Source organism: Prionailurus viverrinus, unplaced genomic scaffold, assembly GCF_022837055.1.
Source record: "Prionailurus viverrinus isolate Anna unplaced genomic scaffold, UM_Priviv_1.0 scaffold_50, whole genome shotgun sequence".
Classification (NCBI taxonomy): Eukaryota; Metazoa; Chordata; class Mammalia; order Carnivora; family Felidae; genus Prionailurus; species Prionailurus viverrinus.
In genome coordinates this window covers 2,718,973-2,742,590 of record NW_025927613.1, presented here as the reverse complement: position 1 = coordinate 2,742,590, position 23,618 = coordinate 2,718,973, and the positions used below count along the sequence as shown (strand labels likewise).

The window sequence follows — 23,618 nt, the reverse complement described above, 5'->3', positions numbered from 1 at the left end:
CTCACCCTTACCCACTTCCTCACCCACCCATCCATGATGATCTCATTCCATCTTCAATAACTCCTGCTTCAGATACACTTCTCAGATGCTAAAATTAGTAGACAAAAGCTTAATGAGAAACAAGATAGTACATAGACTCAAAATATCACCCACAATTACAAATGGAAAAAGAATTTTACAATGGAGAAACTGAAAGATATCCCTTTAACAAATGATCAGAATTATCATCAGCAATAAGACAAATCAAGCTAATGCCCACTGGTATGGTTCACTGAGAAGGACTCAATATCATTTGGCAGTATTCTTGCCAAAAATGCATATCCTAAATCTGCAGACAAACCCAAATTGAGGGACATTACAAAATAAATGTTCTGTACTCTCCAACAATGTCAAAGTCATGAAAGACAAAGACTAAGGAACTATTCCTGATTAATGGAGACCAAAGAGATCTAACAAATAAATACAACATGTGATCCCAGATTGGATCCTGAACCAGAACATTTTTTTTTTCATTTTATACAAAAGACACTAGTGGGAAAATTAACAAATTTTGAATAAGATCTGTATATTAGATAATAGTACTATATCAATGTCAATTTCCCGAGTGTGACAATTACATTGTGGTTATGTGAGAAAATGTCTTTTTTTTTTAACTAAATACTCATTAGTAAATATCAGAGTTCTCCAGAGAAACAGACACATAGGAAATATACGGAGAGAGAGATAGAGAAGGATTTATTATAAGGAATTGGCTCCCACGATTATGTAGGCTAACAAGTCCCAAGATCTGCCAGGTGAGTCAGCAAGCTGGAAACCGGGAGAGCTGATGGTGTGTAGTTCCAGTCCAAGTCCAAAGGCCTGAGAACAAAGAGAACCAATGCTGCAATTCCAGTCTGCAGGCCAGCAGGCTGAAGACCCAGGAAGAGTCAATGTTTCAGTTTGAGTCCAAAGGCAGGAAAAAAGCCAGTGTCCCAAATCAGAGGCACTCAGGCAGGAAAGAACTCTCTTTCTCAAAGATGGTCAGCCATTTTGTTCTATTCAGGCCTCTGACTGACGAGGCCCACCCACATTAGGAAGGGCAATCTGATTTGCCAATTTAAATGTTAACCTCATCCCAAAACACCCTTACAAAAAGACCGAGAATAATGTTTGATCCCATATCTGGGCACCCAATAGCCCAGTCAATTTGACACATAAAATTAACCATCCCAAGTACTTAGAGGTAAATGGGGCTTTATCTCTGAAACTTACGCTCAAATGGTTCAGCAAAAAAATTATATGTGTGGGGGCGCCTGGGTGGCGCAGTCGGTTAAGCGTCCGACTTCAGCCAGGTCACGATCTCGCAGTCCGTGAGTTCGAGCCCCGCGTCAGGCTCTGGGCTGATGGCTCAGAGCCTGGAGCCTGTTTCCGATTCTGTGTCTCCCTCTCTCTCTGCCCCTCCCCCGTTCATGCTGTCTCTCTCTGTCCCAAAAATAAATAAACGTTGAAAAAAAAAATTATGTGTGTGTAGATAGATACATAGAAATAAAGCAAACCTGATGAAATGTTAACATTTGGATAATCTGTGTATCAGAATGAGGGATCATATATTGGAAAAACTTAATTTTCCACTTGTGTCAGGGAAAACCTTACTTCAGTCTATCTCCTGTGTGTTTCTTCCCTGTGAATCTCCTTCACTAGTCACATAAAACACTTCACTTCCAAATGTGTGCTTTTTCCCCACACCAAGCAATTTTCTGCAACACCAGCTGGGTGGTCTGCAATTTTTTTTATGCGTTTATTTTTATTTATTTTTGAGAGAGAGAGAGCGTGCATGTGAGGAAGGGCAGAGAGAGAGAGAGAGAGAGAGAGAGAGAGAGAGAGAATCCCACACAGGCTCTGCACTGTCAGCTCGAAGCCCCAAAGTCGGGCTGGACCTCACACCATGCGGGGCTTGAACTCACAAACCATGAGATCACGACCTGAGCTGAAGTTGGGTGCTTAAATGACTTAGCCACCCAGGCGCCCCCACACCCCTGGCCTACAATTTAATTCAGTTCTGACACTCTCTACCCAGCGATAGCATCAGATCCCACAGGTTAAAGGGCTCGGTCCTATAACACTGTGCCCCACCCACCCCAACAAACACACACACACACACACACACACACACACACACACACGCTTAAGATGCCAGCCACAAGCCCAGGTTGTCTGTCACCTGTGCTTCTGACCAACTGATTATAAATTGAGGTTCCACTGACCCCTCCTTTGGGCTCTATAAATTTGCTAGAGCAGCTCACAGAACTCAAGGTAATATTTTACTTACATTTACCAGTTTATTATAAAAGGATATGATAAAGGATACAGCTGAGCATCCATATAGAAGAGATAAAGCAAGGTATATGGGAAGGGGCTCTCCAGCATGCCACTCTCCCGGCACCTCCACACGTTCACCAACCCAGAAGCTCTCCAAACTCCATACTTTTGGGATTTGATGGAAACTTCATCATGTAGGCATGCTCGATCATTAACTTCATTTTCAGCCCCTCTCCCTTCTCAAGAGAATGAGGGCATAACTGAAAATTCCAAGCTTCTTTAAAAAAAAAAAATTAAGGTTTAATTTTGAAAGAGAGAGAGAGCACACACATGTGTGCCCACAGGGACATGAGCAGAGGCCAGGCAGAGAGGAGGGTGGGGGGGAGAGAGAATCCCAAGCAGGGTCTGCACTGTCAGCACGGGGCTCCACACAGGGCTCTAACTCACCAACCGTGAGATCACCAAACCAAAATCAAGAGTCAGATGCTTAACTGAGAGATGCAAACTGAGTCAGATGCAAACCGTGAGATCATGACTTGAGTCGGACACTCAGCTGACTGAGCCACCAAGGTGCCCCTCCAGTAGTCCATATCTTATGGAACTAATGCCATCCATCCAGATGCACAAACCTGATACTCATCCTTGACACTTCCCCTCCCATAACTAACCTATCACCACATCCTGTGAATTCCCTCCTAATATATATCTTGTAAGCACAGTTTCTCTCCACCTCTGCCTCTACTGCTGCCACCTTGATCCAAGCCATCATCATCTCTCACCTAGACTGCTACAAGTAACCTCCCAGCTGCTCTCCCTGCTTGCTCTCTAACCTCTCTGACAATTCACACTGCAGCCAGTGATCTTTGCAAAAACACAAATTTAAAGATGGTTTAATGCAATGCATGATCCTTGACTGGCTTTCCAAAAATAAAAAACTATAAAGATCACTAATGAGACAACTGGGGAAATCTGACTATCAACTATCAACTATAGATAATAGTATTATATGAAGGTTAAATGTCTTGAGTGTAGTAATGGTATTGTGATTATGTAGGGAAATGTCCTTGTTCTCAGAACATACATGCTGAAGTAGATAGTGGTGCAATGTAAACATTTTTGCAACTAATTCCCAAATGATTCAGCAAAAATAATAATTATTTCATTATTGTTATTATATACATACAAATTCAAAGAGAGACAAAGCAAGTCAGGTAAAATGTCAGTGAATCTGGATGAAGGGTAAACAGGGTGCTCATTGTACTAATCTTGCAGCCTTTCTGAAAGTTTAAAAAAAAATTTTTAAGGCTAGGGAAAATATATGTCATTATGTTAAATTTCTTGAGTGTGATAAGTTTATTGTGGTTATATAGGGGAATATTCTTGTTTTTAGGAGATATATGTTGGAGTACTTAATGGTGAAATGTCTGCTATCTGCAACTTATTTTCAAGTGGTTCAACCAAAAAAAAGTATATAAATATATTTTTAAAGTATATAGATATATACAAAGTACTTAAATATATAAGTATATATGTATAAGTATATTATATATATAAATGTAAAAAATAGTGAAAGGTAGAAGACGTTGCTTTGGATTTTCTGCAGCTTTGACATTTTTCCCGAATTAGAAGTTGGGGAAAATACTTAGGAATATATGGAGATATAATCGATAAAATATTAAAGATACAAAATAAAATACAAATTGAAAGCTTATATATCATCTTGGAAAAAAAAAATCTCATCCTGTTACAGCCCTGCTTAAAATCTTCATTAGCTTCCCATCGCTCCCAGGAAAAAGACTGGCCCACAAGGCCCAGTATGGTCTAGCCCCTGCCTTCTCCCAGGCAGGCTTTCCTACTTAACTTCCCATCGCCATCATCTCTGCCCCGTGGGCTCCAACTACACCTAAGTACACCTAAAGTAACCACTCCCCGAAAGTTCCCTCTTCTGGCCTCTGCATGTGCAACTACCACAGCCTGACTGCGAGGAGCTGAGATAGGCTTTCGTGCTGTCTCTTCTAGACTGTTACCCTAAAATCTCCTCTGAAGTTTTCTCTGCACCCTCAAGTCTGGGAGACATGACTCCTTGGAATCCTGTTCTCCCAGTCCCATCATAGCACTTAGCACACGGTATTGTAATTGCCTGCTTACTTGCTCATCTTCAGGGTTCTGTACACTCCTTGAGACAGGGCCTGCTTTATTCAGGACTGGTCTGCGCTCAGTAATTATGTATTCAGTAAATGAAATGGGCTTCCATTTTCTCGTATATAAAATAAAGGAATTCAGCTAGATGACAATAAAATGCAACAAATAACAGCAGTCCCAACTGCGCAGGAATTCCCGGCGGTGGTTTTTTGTTTTGTTTTGTTTTGTTTTGTTTTGTTTTGTTTTGTTTTGTTTTGTTTTGTTTTGTTTTGTTTGTTTTTTGCATCATTCTGCTTCAAAACCTAAAACCACGAGTTGGGGGAAAAAAAAAAAGAAAATCACAGACTACAATTCCCGTGAGACCTCGGGGCATCACGTGGCGTCTGCCCAGGCTACTATCGCGTAGTCAGAACTCCATTTCCCAGCGTGCCTCAAGACGCGGGGTCCGCATTTCGCCGAGAACTTCAGGAGTCGGGTTTGTGAGCGACTACTGCGGTAGCCAAGGCTGAGTGGAAGGTAGAAAAGGCCCAGCCTGGGGTTCAAAGGGGACAGTGGCTCAACCACAACCCGGAATTGCACATACCCTACCTTTGCAACCCCCAGCCCACTCCTGCTAAACGTGCCTCTCGGAGGCCCTTTCCAACCCCTGCCCCCCGTCGCTTCTCTGCTGTCCGCGGCTGGAGGCCAACCCTCCCCTCCCCGCCCCCCCGCGTCACCCGGAGGAAAGGGGAGGTGTCTGGAATCTAGGCGGGCACCCTGCGGGAGCCGGGTGTGGACGTGGGCGGCTGGAGGTGGGAGACGGGGCTCTCACCAGGTGGAAGGCCCAGACCCTCACTGCTCTGGGCCTTGTCTCTGCGTTAGCGGATGCTGAGTGTGCAGCTGGTCGGGCGCCTGTTCTCGATGGCCGGTCGTGTCTGTCTGTCCCGGAGCAGCGCCGGGTTGGGGACTGTCGGTCCCGTCGAGGCAGCCATTCGCACGAAGTTAGAGCAGGCCCTGAATCCCGAGGTGCTGGAGCTGCGCAACGAGAGCGGCGGCCATGCGGTCCCACCGGGCAGCGAGACACATTTCCGCGTGGCGGTGGTGAGCTCTCGCTTTGAGGGACTGAGCCCCTTGCAACGGCACCGGCTGGTCCACGCTGCGCTGTCTGAGGAGCTGGCTGGGCCGGTCCACGCATTGGCCATACAGGCACGGACCCCCGCCCAGTGGAAGGAGAACCCTCAACTGGACGCAAGCCCCCCTTGCCTGGGTGGGAGCAAGAAAACTCGCGGAACCCCCTGAGCCCCCAGAGAGGGAAGACTAGGATCCTAATGGTTTGGGAATAAACTACGGGCTTTCTTCCCTTCAATACGGTCTGGTGTTTGTAAGGGACAAGGATCCTTGGGCCCCATTCAGCCAGCACGTACATATATATCCTCTGGAGATAGCAACTCATTTCAGATCAAAGCTTATCCAAGGAAAGAGAATCACTCACCACTGCCCTTGCCCTGGACTATTTAGGAAAAGCTGCCTAGTCGTTTTATGTTAAATTGTGACTAAGGAATCACCAGACCTGATGAGTTGGAAATAATCCTGTACATTAAAAGATAAATTATCATAGGAGATACACTGCTTTGTGTTGATAATGGCCTGTTGAATGAGTGCTACAGATGTTCTTGGGAAAAGATACCTGTAGCCTAGAGTAGTCAAGAAGGGCTTCATTGTGGGGAGTGACGTAATTGGATCTTTAAAGGAAAGCACAGAATTAAACCAGAAAAGAGAGGAAGGATGTTATAAGGAGGGGGAAGAGCTCAAGCAAAGCATAGAAACTGCAGCCACCGATTGGACGAGGCAGGAGTTATAAGTATATTTGAATTTCCTACTGGGAGAATGTTTGGTTTTCTATCAGCCTACCCATTTCCAAAAGGATTTGCATTTGTTTCTCACAAATATCCTTTATGAGGCATGCCTGGGTGCTCAGTTGGTTAAGCACCTGACTCTTGATCTTGGCTCAGGTCGTGATCTCACGGTTTGTGGGTTCGAGCCCTGCGTAGGCCTCCGTGCTAATGGTGCAGAGCCTACTTGGGATTCTATCTCTCCTCTCTGCCCCTCACCTGCTTGTGCTCTATCTCAAAATAAATAAACTTTAAAAAAGAAAACAGAAAAATCCTTACAAGACAAGTGAAAACACACTAAGGCAGTGAAAAGATAACATGGAATATGAGTATAGAAGATGGAGAAAACTTTGTATAGCCCTTTTTCTTACAAGCCTTCTAAAGTCCTATTTCTGAGGGGAGCTCAAGTGATGTCTAGATAAGTACCTTGATGACCTTAATGTGGCAAGAGAATCTAGATACTAAAGAAAAAGATTAACATACATCATGACCATTTTGAGCTACAGTTTCAACTGCATCTGGTTGGACAATAGGAAGTCATTGAAGAGTTTTGAGGAAGGACATGCCAAAGAGCATTCTGGGGCAAATCCTTCTGGCAGTGATGTGTAAGGAGGTTGGCATAGGAGATTGGAAGCATAGAGAGCAACCAAGAGTGAAAATGGGACCCTGACTTCAAGGTCAGCTGTAGGAATGGAAAGGAAGAAGTTTTGAGAGCTACCACAAAAAGTCAGAAAATGTCTTGATTAGAACAGAAATATGAGGGGCTCCTGGGTGGCTCAGTCAGTTGAGTGTCCAACTTCAGCTAAGGTCATGATCTCGTGGTTTGTGAGTTTGAGCCCCACATAGGGCTCTGTGCTGACAGCTCAGAGCCTAGAGCCTGGAGCCTGCTTCAGATTCTGTGTCTCCCTCTCTCTCTGCCCCTTGCCTGCTCACGTCTGTCTCTCAAAAATAAATAAACATTAAAGAAAAAAAAAAGGGAGAGTCAAGGGTAACACCCAGGCAGTGATTTCCAGATAGCCTAACATAAGAATTCCCACAGGAGCTTGTTTCAAATGTGGATTCTAGGTTCCCTCTCTTTAAAAAAAGGGGAGGGGGAATTCTGATTCCGCAAGAATGGAATCTGGAATCTATCTTTAAAAGACACACAAGAGGATTTGGAGGAAAGCTGGCTCTATCCTCAAGAAATGCTCATAAATTTTTGTTTTGATTTAGGGTTTTTTTAATTTTATTTTTGTAAATTCTGTTTTATTATGGTGGTAACACAACATAAGGTCTACTCTCAACAGATTTTTAAGAATACAATTCATTATCATTGACTATAGGTACAGTCATACACATCTATAGGGCTTATTCATCTTGCTTAACTGAAACTTCATGCTCTTTGATTAGTAACTCCCCATTTCCTTCTCTTCCCTGCTCCTGGCAACCATCATTCTACTCTTTGATTCTATGAATTTAACTATTTTCAGCTAATAGAATTATTTGTTATTTGACTTTCTGCGACTGGCTTATGTGACTTAATATCCTCATGATTGGTTCATATTATCACATATTGCAGAATTTCCTTTTTAAAAGCTGAATGGCTTTCCATTGTGTATATATACCACATTTTCATTATCAGTTCATCTGCCGATGAACATTTAGGTTATTTCCATGTCTTAGCTATTGTGAATACTGCTGCAGTGAACGTGGGAGTACTAATGTTGCCAAGATCCTGATTTCAGGGTTTTTTTTTTTTTATTTTTTCAGGGTTATTTTTGAGAGAGAGAGACCGCGAGCAGGGGAGGGGCAGAGAGAGAGGGAGACATAGAATCCAAAGCAGTCTCTGTGCTGATCGCTCAGAGCCTGACGCAGGGCTCAAACTCACAAACCGTGAGACCATGACCTGAGCCGAAGTCTGACGCTTAACCGACTGAGCCACCCACGCACCCCTGATTTTAGTTCTTTTGATAAATACCCAGAAGTGGGATTGTTGGATCATATGGTAGTTCTATTTTTAATTTTTTGAGTAACCTCCATATTCTTTCGCATAGCAGCTGCATCATGTTGCGTTCCCCCTGTGTACTAGTGTTCTAGTTTCTCCACATCTTCAATAACACCTTTAGTATTTTGTTGTGTTTGGGTTTTTTTTTGGGGGGGGGATAGTTTTTGGTAATAGCCATCCTGACAGGTGTGAAGTGTCTCATTGTGGTTTTGATTTGCGTTTCCCTGATGGTTAGTGGTGTTGAGCATTTTTCCATATACCTGTTGGCTACTTGTGTTCTTCTTTGGAGAAATGTCTATTCAAGTCTTTAGCCCCCTTTTAAAATCAGGTTATTAGTTGTTTTTGCTATCGAGTTGCAGGACATTACTCCAAGTTTTCAAATCCCAGAGACTGAGAAGACCCTCCATCTGTAGAAGTGAAAAGGTCAGGATAAAGTGGCCAATTGAGGAAATAAATATGGTGCATCATATTATTCTGGCTTTCAGTTTGGGGAGAGAGGAATGGCATTTCCATCTCACCACCTTTCCTTCCAAGCAGGCAGAGGATGTAGGTGGAGTGGCAAAGAAGGAGATGTAGCCATTTTGGATCTTAAGGATTTATTTCCTTTTTATTTTTCATCAATATTTTTCATTTCATTTTTCACATCAACAGAGTTGGGTTTAGGGTGTCCCAGGAGAGCAGGAGAGATTGATGGGTCCCTCCAGGGGGTAGAAGGGAGAAGGCTGCGTCCAGCAAATGAAGGGTGAGGAAAGGGGGTACACACTCATACACTGGGCACTGGAGAAGGCAGTCCTTTGAGCACAGACACCAAAGAGTTAAACAGTCCCCACCTGGGTCAGTGTTACAAAATGTGGGGGAGTGACTATAGGGTGGGGGCACCAGACGCAGCATGAGGAAGATGAATTTGGATTTTTCGTTGTTGTTTTCACTTTTCCTTTTCACTTTTTTTTTTTTTTTTTTAACGTTTTACAAACAGCTAAAAACTACAACACATCACAGCTACAGTGGAGGGCAGGAGGGCACCAAAGAAAGCAGCCACACAGAGTGGGGTGGGGCAAGGGCAGCTTAACCTACAGGGGGTATCTTGTAGAAAGGGTGAGACAGGGAAACTGAGGCTTCTGGTCCCACATTAGGGGTCCCTGGCTTATTGTCTAACCTTCTTCCCCCTTCAGAGGAGTCCCTGGGAGGGCCCCTGCCTCCTGCCCCTACCCCAGCTCCTTGTGCTTTTTGATCTGCTGGTTTGACCATATGCCTGGTTTCTTTCCCTCCCCTGCTACCCTGCGTGTGAGGGGACAGGTTAGGGGTGGGAGGGCAGCTGTGCTGTCCCTGTCTGTGCTATAGTGGGTGGAGCCTCTCACTCCAGAGGCCTGTGCTTCTTGAGGGAGGGGAGGATTTGGACCTTGTCAGGTGCCCTCAGGTCTCTCTAGACTGTGGGACTCTTATCCTAGCCTGGCCTGGGGCACCTCCCTCCCAGGTCTGGCACAAAAATAAGATTAGGGGAGGTACTGTGGGAGGCAGAGTAGTGTGTGTGTCCACTGAGATTATCCTTGGCTGTATCTTAGGACAGTATGGTGACACCCCGCCCCACGGCACATACACACACGTACATAAGTGTTACACATGCATTCACACACACAGTCCTGCTGAGCTGCCTCAGAACTTAATATATAAATAAATAAGAATCAGAAAGCTAATTTGATAAAATTCAGGCTTCTTACTTATAGCCCAAATTGAGGGGAAAGTGGAGGCCAGGGGGCTGAGGTTTATTGCTACTCCCCCAGCATCCAGGTGTGAGAGGGCACCTGCGGCCTTTCTGACTCTTAAGAAGTTCTTTTGGTCCATGGACTACACCAAGCCCCAGCTCCCAGCATAACCACATGCCCATGGTTTCACCAGGGCCTAGGCAGAGGGAATGGGGGGGAGGGCAGGAAGCCTGTGCTGGAGCCCCTGGAGCCAGGAAGAGCTAGAGCCCCTCACTAACACTGGGGGAGAAGGGTGTGCACGTCAAGGGGTGGGGAGTAGAGCTGCATCCCAAAACTGGGATGAAGGAGCCTTCCCTGTATCCCTGCCCACGGGGTCACACACATGCATACGCACACACACATGGCTAAGACACTGAACACAGGGGCGTGGGGAGTGGGGGCTCTGGGGCCAGGATGGCAGGGCAGGGAGGGAAAAGGAGGAGCTGTTGGTCTCACAGTGTGCCTGCCACCCCCAAAGGCCCTGAGGCCCTCTCACTGCAGCACCTGCCCCCGGGTCTCGGGCAGCTTCAGGGCCAGAGAACTACCGAGGGCAAGGGCAGCTGAGGCAAACAGGATGGGGGCAGCCTTGGTGATTCCCACAAAGGATGTGAAGATGCTGATCCCCAGCACAGCTGCCAGCTTACAGAGGGCATTCAGGAAGCCGAAGGCTGTGGTCCTGCTCAGGAGACCCCCAGTGCAGTGCAAAGGGGAGACAAAGGAAGAGGCATAGGAGGGTTTGCAGGGGACAGGTGAGTAGGTGGGAAGGTGAAGGAGAGATGGCAGGCAGTGTGCAAAAGGGAGATGAAGGATGGAAAGATCAGAGAGGTGAGGCATGTACATCAGGGAATACAGATTGGGAGGCAAAGGGAAAAGAAGACCAAAAAATTAGGTTAATAGTTCAGGCTGCAAGGAGTGAATACAAAAGCTACCAGCTCTTAGAGCAGAAATTCAATGGGAAAGTATATCCTGTTAACCCTACGGATGATTTCCCATTCAGCCGCCTCCTCACCCCACTTTCCCGCCGCCGCCGCCGTGTAGACCCTAAACCGGCTGCCCTGCCCCCACGACACTCCAACTACCTCTTGTCCGAGGGGTAGAGTTCAACAGTCAACACGTCCAGCGCGTTCCAGGATGCAATGCTGACCCCCCCAAAAAGGCAGAGCAGAGCGATCATGGCTGACTCGCTGTTCCCAAAAGACAGGAAGAAGCAGGAGACACAGGACATCACGCTGGAGCCAGCTAGAGCCAGGAAATGAGGGAGTGGCATGAACCTGGCCAAGTAATGCTCATCCACAACCCACCCTGTGCCCTCAAACTAGGTCTGAGGGAAGCTCAAGATGAGATCTTTTTCCCAGAGTACTCAAAAGGAAGGCGCTTCACCCATCCCCATCCTTCCTTATAATTATATTTTTATTGATAATATCAGTAACAACCATCTCTTCAATGACAGCTATGGGTCAAGCAGCTTGATGCTTTATATGCATTGATCTAATACATCAACCCAATGGGGTAGGTACTATCATCACCCCCGTTTTGCAGATGACACAGCTGGGCTCATAAAGTATGTTGGCCAAGGTTAAGTGGTAGAGCTGAGATTCAACACCCATAACCTCAAAGCCGGTGCACTTGCTAATCTGTCTACCTCCTTTTTCCCCCAGAGAAACTTCCAGGTCAGGCCCCACCCCATCTTGCAGCCAAGACCTAAGCAGAAGACACGAGAGCGAGAACCTTCTCTAGCTAAGCTGTTCCTTCAGAATAAGGTAAGAAGCCTGTTGACAGCCTCACCCTGCTCCCCAGCCCCCTTATCAGTTCTGACACACCACCACCCACCCACCCACCCCCTTACCAAGCATTCGGAGCCTGCCAATCTTGTCCATGAGCAAGGCAGACACGATATTCCCAGGAAGTACAGCCAGCGTCCCCAGGAAACTGACAAAGTACACCATGTAGGCGCCTTCACCAGTCCCTGTCACGTCTAGTGGGCAGCCCTCCTTGTTGTGCAGGAACGTGCTGTTCACCAGACGGCTGTTCACGAACTTGTACTCAAACAGGTCTGCGGGCAAAAACCAAGACAGGAAGGCAATCACAGCAAATGTGAGAGGCAGGGGGAAGCTGCTACTGCTTATGGCTCAGGACTCTGCCTTTGTGGGGTTAGTTGGGGGGGGGGGGGGGAAGGGGCTCTCAAAACTGCTCAGGGCCTTCATTGTAAAACGTCAAATAATATCATCATAGGAACTAGAAATCTTTACAGCAGAAAATGACCATAGTCTATGAAATGAAACAGTGGGACTGGCTGTTTCCAAGTTTTCTCGTTAATAATCTTTGCTTCTTTTTCATTCTTTTGGTCTGCCCTAGCTGACTATAAGCAGTAGCAGTGCCATGGGTTTAGGAAAAATTACCAAGCAAAATATTAAAAATCATTAAAAGCCCCTTCCATTATTTTTCCCTGCAAGTTGGGAAAAACTCACCCAGTGCCATTAGGGGTGGGAACCTCAGTCTAGCTGGCAAAGTAGCATTTCATGTGCATGTAGTTTGAGAATCACTGTTTTAAAAAACTGGACTAATGTAATGATTCGCAACCTTTTACCCAGAAAATATTCCTTTTTTTTGTTGTTGTTTTTCCCCTGAAGGCCCTGTTTGAATGAGTTTTGCCCACTTCAAAAGTACGCTGATAACAATGCAGATTTGCTTTAATTCCAGCTCAAAGGTAAAGAAACTTGATGTTTTTGCCAGATATTCTTAAAACTATTACAGAAAAATGTTCAGTGTCCATTCAATTTTTGGAATTATTGGTGGTAGATAATAGGCCCCCACACCACCTTCCTACAGGGCCCCAGAGAGCTCAGTTTGTGAACCCTGAACTAGGGAGTGAGGAACGTTCCTTCTCCCCTCTTCAAGGTCCACTCAACCCTTTGGTCCGACAGGCACCAGCCAAGGCATCTTACCAGTATTATAGAACACAGTGTTGATGAATGTGCAGTTGCGGAAAAATGTGTTGCTCGAAGTGACATCCTCGAAATAACACTCCTCAAATAGGGAATCCTCAAAGGACACTGACTTCAGACGTAGCCCAATGAACCTGTAAGGCCAGGATGATGAGAAACACTTCCCCCTTACCCTCATACCCTCCTCCAAGACTCACTCCCTTGGAATTGAGGAGAAACCACAGGTATTTACTCCCAAAGACCCTGTCTCCAAACTCCCAGACCCATGCAAGAGACAAGGGGTAGAAGGAACAGGGAAGAAGTGAAATGTAAGCGTCCCCACGTACTTGTCATTGAAGTACTGTCCCCCTCTGTGGATCTGATTCTCCAGAGTGAAGTTAAAGGTCACATGCTCTACATGCTCCCCAGAGAACAGTTTGGTGCGGGCTTCGTAGTCCACCGCCTGGAGGTGGCGGATCATGTCAGGAAACCAGACAGTCAGGCCATAGTAGCTGAAGAGTCAAGCGCGATGGAATCAGATGGGCTCACGATTAGAACCAGAGGGTCCCAAATGAGGGGGTGGAGAGTCAGGACCTTGCTTGCCTCTCCAGTCTCATCCCTCAGCACTCCTCCCTTCATTGCTGTTGGTCTCAGGGACTTCAGGTTCTTCTGCCCACCCACTGTACTCTCATCTCCCAGCCATTTGCTCCTCCATTGGCCTAACAGTCTCCCTGCCACCACCCCACCCCAGACTGTCTAACCTCCGTTCATCCCTCAGGACTTAGATCCCCACTGCCCCCACACACCTCCTCACCTGAATGACATGGTGAACCACACACCCATCATCATCAGAGTGATGCGTCGATATTCTGGACCAAAACAGGAGAGGAAATTCCCCCAAACCTAGGTGGAACAAAACAAAGTCAGATAGCAGCTGTACTGACTTCTAACACTCCCACCCCAGGTCCCCCACTTTCTCCCGTCCCCCTTCCCTTCAGTTCACCCCACAAACAGGCCTTTGTCTCCGCCTCTCCCACTCCTTCCCTCTCTTCACCACACCGTCCTTCATTACCTGCCCTCCCAGGCTCAGGGCCCGGACCCCCCAGCGCTGGTACCAGGTCCCTGTGTCTGACTGGATTTCAATCAACTCATCCTCCTGATGAATTGTCTTAATGTGAGTTACCTGGGGTCAAGAGAAGCGGTTAGCAGTCACATAGTCTATTTCCCAACCCCATCCAGGGGCTTCAGTTTCAAAACAGTAGCAAAATGGCAGCAGTGGGTGGATGCGATACTCTGAGAGAGGACATTGAAGGAGAATGTGGTGGGAGATGTGTAGGGAAGCAGGGGGTGGTATCCAGAGAGGGGCTAGGTGGGGCTGGGGCTTGAGGGCCTTGGAGGTTGAGGGGAGGGGCTTTGGCTTACTGAGAAGACTCGCTCAGGATGTCCCTTGGCTCGCATGTTGGTGTCATGAACCTGCTTCAGCACCATCCAGGCCTCATCATGCTTCCCGTTCTAGAGCCACAGACACAATTCCCACCTCCAGGTTAGCTCCTCCCTGACCCAGGGTAATAGACCCCCTTCCTCCAGTGTGGCTTCTGTAGTCACAGGACACAAAAAGTCTCCCACCCCTACCTCTGACCTGTGGGTGTGTACATCACCCACAATTAAAGAGCCCCAAGCAGGGGTACAGCAAAATGTAATAAGACTTGAGCAAGCGTAGGGGGAGTCCAGGAGACAGCTACAACTACAGGTCCTAGGGATCCCCTGGAACAATGGAAAGAGAAAACTGAAGACAAGGGAATTGCTGGCAAGGGGCAGGGAGGTTGTCAGAGAAGGGACAGCATCCTAAGCTTCTGGACCAAGATCTACTTGGAGGGGGAAGGAGCACAGGGTGGGAACTTCTCTTGAGTGATAAAGTCAGGGGCAGAGCGCCCACCTGCAACATCTTAAACCACCCATGGTTGGGCAGGTACCCTGGTTTCTCCACCCACAGAGCCCCTCTGGAGATACAATGTAAGAAAAAGGAAGCAAGATAAAGTCCCCAGGAGTATGGGCCCTGTGAGGGTCCCACAAACCAAACCCACCGTGAGTGTTTGAGCAGAGCCCCCTGCTGCCCCTCCCCCAGCCTAGCCCTGGCCCCGTTCACCTCCAGGAAGAAGCGGGGGCTCTCAGGCTGTGTGGTCAGAGCTCCGATGGCAAACACAGAAGGGAAGGCGCAGACGAGGACAAAAACCCTCCAGCTGTGGAACTGGTAAGCGGACCCCATCTGAAAGCTCCACCCTGGCAGGGACAGTCACAGCATCAGAAAGGCCAGAGGCTGGGGGCTCCCACCACAGGGCACACAGGAGAAGAGGGAGAGAGGCTGAGGTGCGTTCCCCGGGGACTGCCTACCGTAGTGGGGGATGATGGCCCAGGCCATAGCAGCTGCATACACTCCACCAATCATCCAAAACATGCAGAGCCAGCTCAAATGCTCCCCACGTTTCTCCTGGGCCAGAAACTCCGAGAAATAAGAGAAGACAATGGGGATGGACCCTCCAATCCTGGGGAGCATTGTGAGAATTCAGCATTAGAAAATGGCCTTATTTCTGATCCCCTGCCCCAGTGCTCTGGATCCCCAAGTGCCTTTCATCTTCCACACCTTGTTAAAGAGACTTCTCACACAGTGCCCTATACATTCCCTCACCACCAGCTGTTACGCACCCATCCTCAGGACCCTGGGGAACAGGCAGGGAGGTCTGAGGGGAAGGGAAGGAACAAACATTGAACCTTGAAGATGGCTACTGAGTTGCAAGAGACAGAAGATGATTACAGAAAAGAGGGAAAATCCCCACAGGAAAAAGCTAGGCAAAGAGGAGTCCGAGGGCAGGGATGAGGGAGCAGGCCGGAAAAGAGCTTGCAGACAGGGCAAAGAATGCACGCAGACGGCTCAGGGAGTGTGGGAGTGTGGTGGGTCAACGCATCACATTTCTGGCAGCTGTGGGTGTTAACAGAAAGGTCTGCTGTCAAATGCAGGAAAGATGGAGACTCGGAAGGGGATAACTCCAGGGTTCACAGGCACCCAGGGGTACAGCTGAGACCCACCAGGCCTCTCGTCATGGAGCCAGGCTCAGAATGGAACTGGAGGGTGGGGTGGAGGACTCAGGAGTGGACGAGACATGGAATGGTGCTCTGGGCAGGCGGTAGGTGGGTCCAGGACAGGGGGAAGCTGGCCTAAAGACGGTAGGAGAAAGGAGTTCATTCATTCAATTCATACATATTTGAGATGCATCTGGTGTGCCTGGCACTGTGCTGGGTTCTAGAAACATAACGGCGACAAAGGCACAGTCCTCCCTCAGGACTGCCTCCAGGGGCTTAGGAGGTGGCCACTCACCCAACCCCAGAAAGGAGGCGGCAGAAGAGGAAAGTGCCATAACCCTGGACGAAAGATGAGAAAAAGGCGAAGACGCTGTTGACTGAGAGCGAGATGAGCAGACATTGCCTCCGACCCAGCCGATCAGCCAGACCTCCCCAGAGAAAGGCTCCCACCATCATGCCCAGGTAGACTATAAGGCCTGCAGGGAGGGAAACAGAGACAGCAGAGGTATGAGCAGACACGCCTCAGTTCGCTCACTTTTTGAGCATTAGATGAGCTAGAGCTGCAGCAGAATGGATTGAGGAGCTGGAAGACTTCTAGGATAGGTAAGTCTACCCAGAGATGAGAGCAAGTGAGAGTTCTGTCTTTGCTCACGGAATGTCATCTCTGCAGACCAGAGATTCAAAGGCAGGAATGCAGACATGGGAGACCCCCCAGAATTCTTTCTCTCCCTCCTGCTCTCTCTTGCTTGCTCTCATCTCTCACTGTGTCTCTGTCTCTCTGTCTCTGTCTCTCTCACACACACACAACACACCCCCATCTCTGGCTTGCCTAGAAGGAGTAATGGATCTACCCAAATTCCCAGACCTTTCCAGGGTCCCCTCTCCCTCCCTGCCTTGACGTCCTGAAAGCAGCAGGAGAGATCTCCTGTGTCCCTAGGAAAGCACCTCCATTTCTTCAGTCCCCCCTACAAAATCCCCCCCACAGAACCCGTGCTTTACTCCCCCAGCTCCAATGCTTCTGGTCCTAAAACTCTCCTGTTCCTTATTTCCTTCCTACATTCAGAGTTGGAATAACTCTAAAAATCAATCTACTCCAAACTCTGCATTTTACCCATTCTTCAGCCAAGCCCCAAGGAGTGGGAATCTCCCCAACATCTCATGGCAACTTGGGAGCAGTGCAAGACCAAGAGACCTTTTGTGGGTGAGTCCAGGCGGTTTCCTCCCCCAGGGTCCACATCAGGAAGAGCCATTAGAGACCACTCACTGGCCCTTGAACACTCCCAAGGCTTGCCAAGAGCAAGCATGTCCAATTTCTCTGGCTGAAGGCAGACCTGGGCTTCCTCCCCGATCCCCACCCTACTAAACTGACTCCTCATTTAAACTAGGGAGTTTGGACACTGACTTCTTGTTTCCCTGATCAGGGAAAAGGAGCAAGATGACAGAAGGGAAGTCTCTGAAGAAACACCCAACAGGGGCCCATCCCACCATGGCCACCTCCTGCAGAACTAACTAAGCAGACCACCACCCAGCCACTGCCCCAAGCCCCAGCCCAGCTGCCCTTCCCCAAGCCTCTCTTGCACAAACAATCTCACTGTGACCCAACCCCAAGAGGAGGGTTTGTGAGGGATGAGCATGCAGAGGAACTCCACGCCCTCTGGGGACATCTTGGGATCGGGGTCCTAGGGAACGGTAAGGACAGGGGTTCTCAGGAGCAGAGGTTTTTCTAGAGTTTGGGGCAGGACAGGGCTGGAGGGCCCCCCAGTGTGTCTTACCTAGCATGCCTTTGTTGGAGTCCGACAGGCACATGTCTTTCTCGGCACTAGGCAGCACAAAGCCCACCACAAAGACCTCGACACCATCAGCCATCAGTGCCAGACCAAGCACGAAATAGAGTGTCCACTGGAAGCGGCCATGGCCACACTCCCGTAGGATGGCTTCATACTGCTGAGCCAGTTCTTCCCGTTCTTTCCGCCGCTGTGCCTCCCCCCGGCCACCAGGGGGGCCCTCCCCATCGCCCAAGCCCCCCCTTACTCCAGCCAGGGGAGCCCCGTCAGCCATCCGCTCGCCTTTGCCCCCAGACTCTGCCCTGGGGATGCCCTGATATTCCCCCTCGTAGATCTCGTCATCCTCGTCGTGGCCTTCAGTAGCATCACTAGATGCACCACCTTCTTCCTCATCCTGGGCCCCTTCCCCACGGTAATAGCCATCAGCAGGGGCAGGGTAGTCATCATCATCCTCCTCCTCCTCAAAGCGGGAGTAGGATCTGCGGGAATATTCGTCCTGGACTCTGTCCAGGCCCTTTACCACCTTCTTGGCCGCGTGCTTCTTGACTTCCTTGGCAATGTCTTTGGCCCCACGGATGAAAGCTGCCCGGTCTCTGAAGCCTTCTTCCATGATGGGTCTTTGGGAATGCTTCACTAGACTCCTCCTCCACTCCCTGCTCAAGGACTTGTGAAGTCAGAAAGATTCCTTCCCCCAGTTACTCAGATGAAGTGGATTCAGGTATCTCTGGGCACAGAATAGGAGCAAATAGGACCTGGCCAGTGAGTGTGTAGGAAGGGAAAGGAGGGAGAGGAGTTCTGGCCAGTTCAGTTGGATACATGGGGAAGGGAAAAGGGGAACAGCAGAATGGGAAGGGGAGGGGGAGCTAGGTTGTGCAAGCTAAGATGGGGAGCCAGGATAACTCAGGAAAGGCCGCCTACTTCTCTTCAAGAAGCCTCTTGAGATCTAGAAAATATAAGAGGGGGGGAAAAAAGGAGGTGGTGAGGCCTAAAATGGTAAAGAAGGCCAATACAGAGCCCCAACCAAGACCATGTGATACGGATGGTCTCCTTGCTTCAAGCCTGCACACAGTTAAAAAGGGATGCCTCCCTGGGCCAGCTGTGGATCATTCAGTATAAATCCCCTCACTTTGACCTTGGAGATCAGGCCTATGAGATACGCTCTAGAGTCACGGTCACCTATCTAGAGCCCTCCTTCTGCCTGCCCCACATCAAGACCAGACCCCTTGCTTTACCACCAAACTGCAAAGAACAAAACAGGAAATATGAGAAACCATAATTCTGTTTTAGTCTGGTCTGGCTTGCTTACTGGGGGAAGAGCTGGGGGGAGAATGTGTAAAAGGAGAATCAAGTCCTCCAGCCTGTGACTTCAATCCACTGATGGCATCTCAAATGGGGCTCTCGGGGTCTTCCCCTCAGGTTCCCACAAGGAAGGGTTTTCTCAGTGGGTGAAAATTCCCTTCCAGGGTCAGACAGACTTGGGTTTGACTTCTTGCTTCAGCACTTACTAGCTAAGTGACCTCGGCCATCTCCCCATACAGCCAGGCCTCAGTTTCCTCTTATTTAAGAAGGGGAAAGTAAGGATTAAATGACATAATGTGTATAACTCCTTACCATAGTACCTAGCACATAAAAAGCGATTAAGAAATGTTGGTTATTGCTCTTTGTGATGATAATAATACAGTGCGATCCCCTCTACTCCCTCACAAGACCCCAGAACAAAAGCCACGTCTGGATGCTTATGAGGATAAGGAGCAGAAAGGGATACTGGCAAGGGAAAGCTGGTTCAGTGCAAAGCACATGACAGTTAGGTGACCTAAGTTAAAATCCCAGCTCTGTCACTTACTTGCTAACTGCTCTTGGGCAAATTATTTAATTTCCCTCAACCTCAGTGTCCTTATATTTAAACTGGGGGTAATAATCTTTAGTTTTCTGAGTCCACAAGAGAATCCAACCTCACAGTAGATATTCTATAAATTAGTTTCCTTCCTTCCTATTAGACTGAAAAAAATGTGAAAGAAACAGGAAGCAGCAAGGGAAGAGTAGGGGTCATACTTGGATGTTGTTGTCCAGTATCCTCCCAAAACAGAGTCCCAAGACCTCTCTGTGTTCAAATTAGTTCCAGCAGATGGGCCCACATTGTCTCCCTCCAGACAAAGAAGGGAAGACTCAAAAAAAGGGAAACCTGGAACCTGAGGTCATGGAGAAGAGGTGATGTCTGGCTCCTGCCACCTTGCTTCAGGACATCATCCATGAGCCCCTTCCCTGGTGGGGGCAGGAACAGAAATGGCTGATCAAATACATACTTTTTCAGCATTGGGGGCTAAGGTCTATAGCTACACCTCCTTTCTCCAGGGCCTTCTTTCCTAATCCCCCTTAATCCTTTCTGCTCCTCCTCCAGGAGTCAAGGAAAAAGGAGTCCACAAATACCGCACTGCGTAGGAGGCCAGTATAGAATGAAGGGGGCCTTGGGCCTCCCCCCCAAAAAAGACATTCTCCAGAGGGAAACATAGGAGAACACCCCCCCACCCCTTCATTCAGAGAAGCAGAAGAAGTAGGACTAGATTCTGATCAGAGATCATTCCCCTAAAAATATCCTGCCTCCTGTTCCCACCCATCCAGGGCCTTCATTAAATGTCACACGCACACACGGTAGCCCTGGTAGAAGGGGATAAGTAATGCTACATGGCTCAGAGAGAAGCACTGGCAAGCATAGCCTTAGCCCCTCAGGCCAGATGTAAGCAGTGGACCACAATGACCAAAACCAGTGACCCCTGTGTCACCTTCTTTTCTTTATGGTTCAAGGCCCAAACCCACCCCCATGCAAGAGAGGAAAGTGGAATCCCCCCACTGCATGGCCATTTGCTTTCCTCTCCTTTCCTTCCCATCTAGGATTCCCCCCCCCCCCCCCCCCGCCCTCCCCAAACCCTGAAGGAGACAAAAAGACCCATCAGGAACCACATCCTGTGTTTATCAATACTGTTTACCCCTGAGAGGTGCATGGAGGGTAGATAAGGCTCCCAGAGCCACAGCAGGATAGGATGTCTCAACAGCCAGCTCCCCCAGGGCCGATGAGCCAGGAGGTCAGAAGGGAGAGAAAGAAGACAAATTCTTTAGGTTGGTGAGGAAGTGGTGCTATTTTTAGCCCCAAAGCAGCACAGGGTGGCTAAGCCTGTGGGAGAGAGATGGGGCTTGGAGAGGTGGAGGTTATAGGAGACAAGACTCCGGGTTACACGGCCCTTTAAGGTTGGCCGGCAAAATGTGCCCGGGAGATTTTCCTGCAGAAGGGGGGGAGGGGCTCCTGAGCAGATGCTTCCCTTCAGGAGGACTCACTCTGCCCTGGATTATAGGAGGGTCCAGAAGCCCCCACCCCCAATCAAAGTCCCTGACTTTGGGGGTCACCCGGATTCCCCAACCCTCCCTAGCCCAGGTGGCAAGGTCATTAAGAAGCAGTCACTTGTCAAAACAACCACGGAGAGGGGGGAGGGTACAAGGAAGCGGGGTGTGCTGGAGCACCGCTCCCTGTGACAGCTGGGTGACTGAGCCTCAGCCCCCCACCCAGGACGCCCAAGGCTGCACCTCCCCTCCCTACATCCTACCGCAAGGGTTAGGAAGATGGAGCATTCACAGTTCGGAGGGGGGAAAAGGTGTCAGCTGAAAATGCACGCAACAGAGGAACACAGGGGCAGGGAGACAGGGAGAGACCTCCACAAGCAAAGGCAAGAGACTGCCCCTACCAGCATTTGCCGCGATAGCCCCCAGCATCCCCCACCCCGTCTCGCCTCTGCTCTGGCATAACAGAGGAGCCCCTAGAGTTGACTGAATCCATTCTCGGAGTGTCTTCCCCCGCTTAGTCCTGCCTCTGGGCAGGTGCCCATCATCACTCAACACCCCTTCCCCCCACCTAGGAGCAACTGCCCAAGTCCCCCCCCCCCCCCCCCCCGCCCCGCTACGCGTGCCCCCGACCTTGGTCGTTTACCATCTCTCTACCCAGCATTTCCATTCTTCCTTTCCCTTTCCTCCCTCCTTCACCTGCCCTTCCTCCACTGCCCCCCACCCCCGCCCAAGTGCAGGGGAGCAGACTGAGGCAGCATCCATTCTCTGGCCCCAGCCAAGGTCACTTATGGCGGGGGTGGGGGGCGTGCAAGGTGAGGAGGGCATTGGACTTCGAGGGAACCCTACCTCACCTAAATCCTCCTCCCCCCCAAACCTGTCAATATCTGAGAGCGTACTAGGGACTTGGCTAAGGTAGAGAAAAACACCCTTATTCCATATATATATTCTGATCAGCACAGCAACTTAATTAAATGTCCTTTCAAACCACCACCGGCCCCCTCACCCCTAAAGCAGGGACGGTCACCATCCCCACAAGCAAAGCATCGGAGGATAAAATGGCTGCAAGGCAAGGCAAGGATGCTTCTGCCCCGGGCGGGGTGGAGGTAAGAGACTTGAGAGAGGGGTCTCACCTGGGCTGGGTGCCCCGGGTAAGGCAGTCCCGGGTGAGGGCGGGGGTCCCGGCCGCGGGGCTGGCGGCAGCGTCGACTGCTCCGGGTACCAGGGGAAGCGGCAATGCAGACCTGCCCCCCCCCCCCACTCCCCACGCTCCGGCCCCGCCTCCGCCCGCCTCCTCCCTCCCCCCAACCCCCCAGCGCCACCGAGCACCGGGAGAGACCATTGTTGGGGGGGTGGGGAGCGGCAGAAGAAAAGAGGATGGGGAGGGCCTCAGGGCACCGGGGAGCAACGATGAAGCAGCAGAGGGGACTGTCACAGGCACAGCTGGAGATAACACACATAGCCCTTCCCAGCCCGTTCCGAATAAAAGATGAAAGGAACTAAGGCAAGAATACTGTCAGGGAGACAAGTGGGAAGGCAGAAAGGGAGGTGGGGAACGAGGCAGACCCTTTCTCAGCGCCCCATCCCTAGTAGGGCAGGACTCACAAATTTGAGGGCTTCTCAGTCTCCAAAGCACCCTCCTCTTTCCCTTTCTCCTCCACTCCCAGCCAAACCTCTTTCCCACAGCCCTCTTCCGGATCCAGAGTGCTCAGAATCCGAGTTTACCTGGCCATTTTAGAGAACGCCGGAATAACAAAGTTTTTAATCCTGAACTGTCAAGAGGTGAGACTCCTGGATCCCTGCCATCTTTTTCCAGAACCAGAAACAGTCCTGGTTATTTACTGCCAGTGCAGACCTCCCATCTTCCATTCAGTTGGTAGCAGCAGAGGTGAGTGGGGGACGAAGCTGAGCGGGATTTACAGGCCTTACCTTCTCCTTCTATTAATTTGCTCCAATGACTCAAAGAGGGACTCCCTCCCTCAATGCTCTATCCAATTTCTTTTACTACACACACACACAAACACAAACACACACACCTGCTTCTGGGGCAGGAAGGATTGAACTAGTTTCAGTTCTTTGCTTTGCCCCTGTACCAACAACCTGGGCTCAGAGATCCAAGACATCCCGCTAGGTGATCGACCCTGCTTCAGAGGTGAGGGGAGCTGGGTGGTTTGGGGATATACATACTGAATGTGTCTCCCTATTCTAGGTAAGGGCTTAGGGTACTCTGGACAGTGCACTGACCTGGGTTCTCACTTCCATAAGCTGTGGGCTCAAGTTCTCTGCCTCTCTGAACCTCAGTTTTCTCATCTGGAAAGTGCCAGGCTTGCACTAGAGGCTGTATCAGCTCCCTTTCGGGTTTAATAGTGTGTGATTCTACTTTGATAAAAATGGAGGCTTCAGAATGCTGGAATATGTTACATGAAGAGGCCTGGTGGGCCGTGTCCCAAGAGAGCTCGCAGGTG

General features: G+C 49.3%; 2 protein-coding genes across 7 annotated transcripts; one reads left to right on the top strand and one right to left on the bottom strand.

Annotated features, from left to right (window-relative positions):
- The first annotated feature begins 4,731 nt into the window (after positions 1–4,731).
- BOLA1 (bolA family member 1) lies at positions 4,732–14,244 on the top strand. 3 transcript variants are annotated; one of them, XR_007149804.1, is made up of 5 exons: positions 4,732–4,956; positions 5,302–5,520; positions 11,696–11,797; positions 12,668–12,744; positions 14,046–14,244. XR_007149804.1 is itself a non-coding variant. In XM_047847994.1 (4 exons), exons 2-4 carry the CDS (start codon positions 5,305–5,307, stop codon positions 12,680–12,682), a joined length of 333 nt encoding a protein of 110 aa, XP_047703950.1. In that variant the 5' UTR covers positions 4,732–4,956; positions 5,302–5,304; the 3' UTR covers positions 12,683–12,989. The 3 variants fall into 3 exon arrangements, 2 of the variants coding, with proteins under 2 accessions (XP_047703950.1, XP_047703947.1); XM_047847994.1 differs by lacking the exon at positions 14,046–14,244 and having other exon boundaries at positions 12,668–12,989; XM_047847991.1 differs by lacking the exons at positions 11,696–11,797; positions 12,668–12,744; positions 14,046–14,244 and having other exon boundaries at positions 4,845–4,956; positions 5,302–6,041.
- On the bottom strand, positions 8,927–22,389 carry SV2A (synaptic vesicle glycoprotein 2A). Of its 4 annotated transcripts, XM_047847990.1 has the most exons (13): positions 22,287–22,389; positions 17,812–18,766; positions 16,335–16,515; positions 15,353–15,504; positions 15,108–15,241; positions 14,384–14,473; positions 14,034–14,144; positions 13,776–13,864; positions 13,309–13,473; positions 12,983–13,116; positions 11,884–12,090; positions 11,117–11,276; positions 8,927–10,713 (listed from the first exon to the last, which is right to left on the bottom strand). In XM_047847990.1, exons 2-13 carry the CDS (start codon positions 18,431–18,433, stop codon positions 10,530–10,532), a joined length of 2,229 nt encoding a protein of 742 aa, XP_047703946.1. In that variant the 5' UTR covers positions 18,434–18,766; positions 22,287–22,389; the 3' UTR covers positions 8,927–10,529. The 4 variants fall into 4 exon arrangements, with proteins under 4 accessions (XP_047703946.1, XP_047703943.1, XP_047703945.1 ...); XM_047847987.1 differs by lacking the exons at positions 16,335–16,515; positions 17,812–18,766 and having other exon boundaries at positions 22,287–22,362; XM_047847989.1 differs by lacking the exons at positions 15,108–15,241; positions 16,335–16,515; positions 17,812–18,766 and having other exon boundaries at positions 22,287–22,368.
- Positions 22,390–23,618: the final 1,229 nt, after the last annotated feature.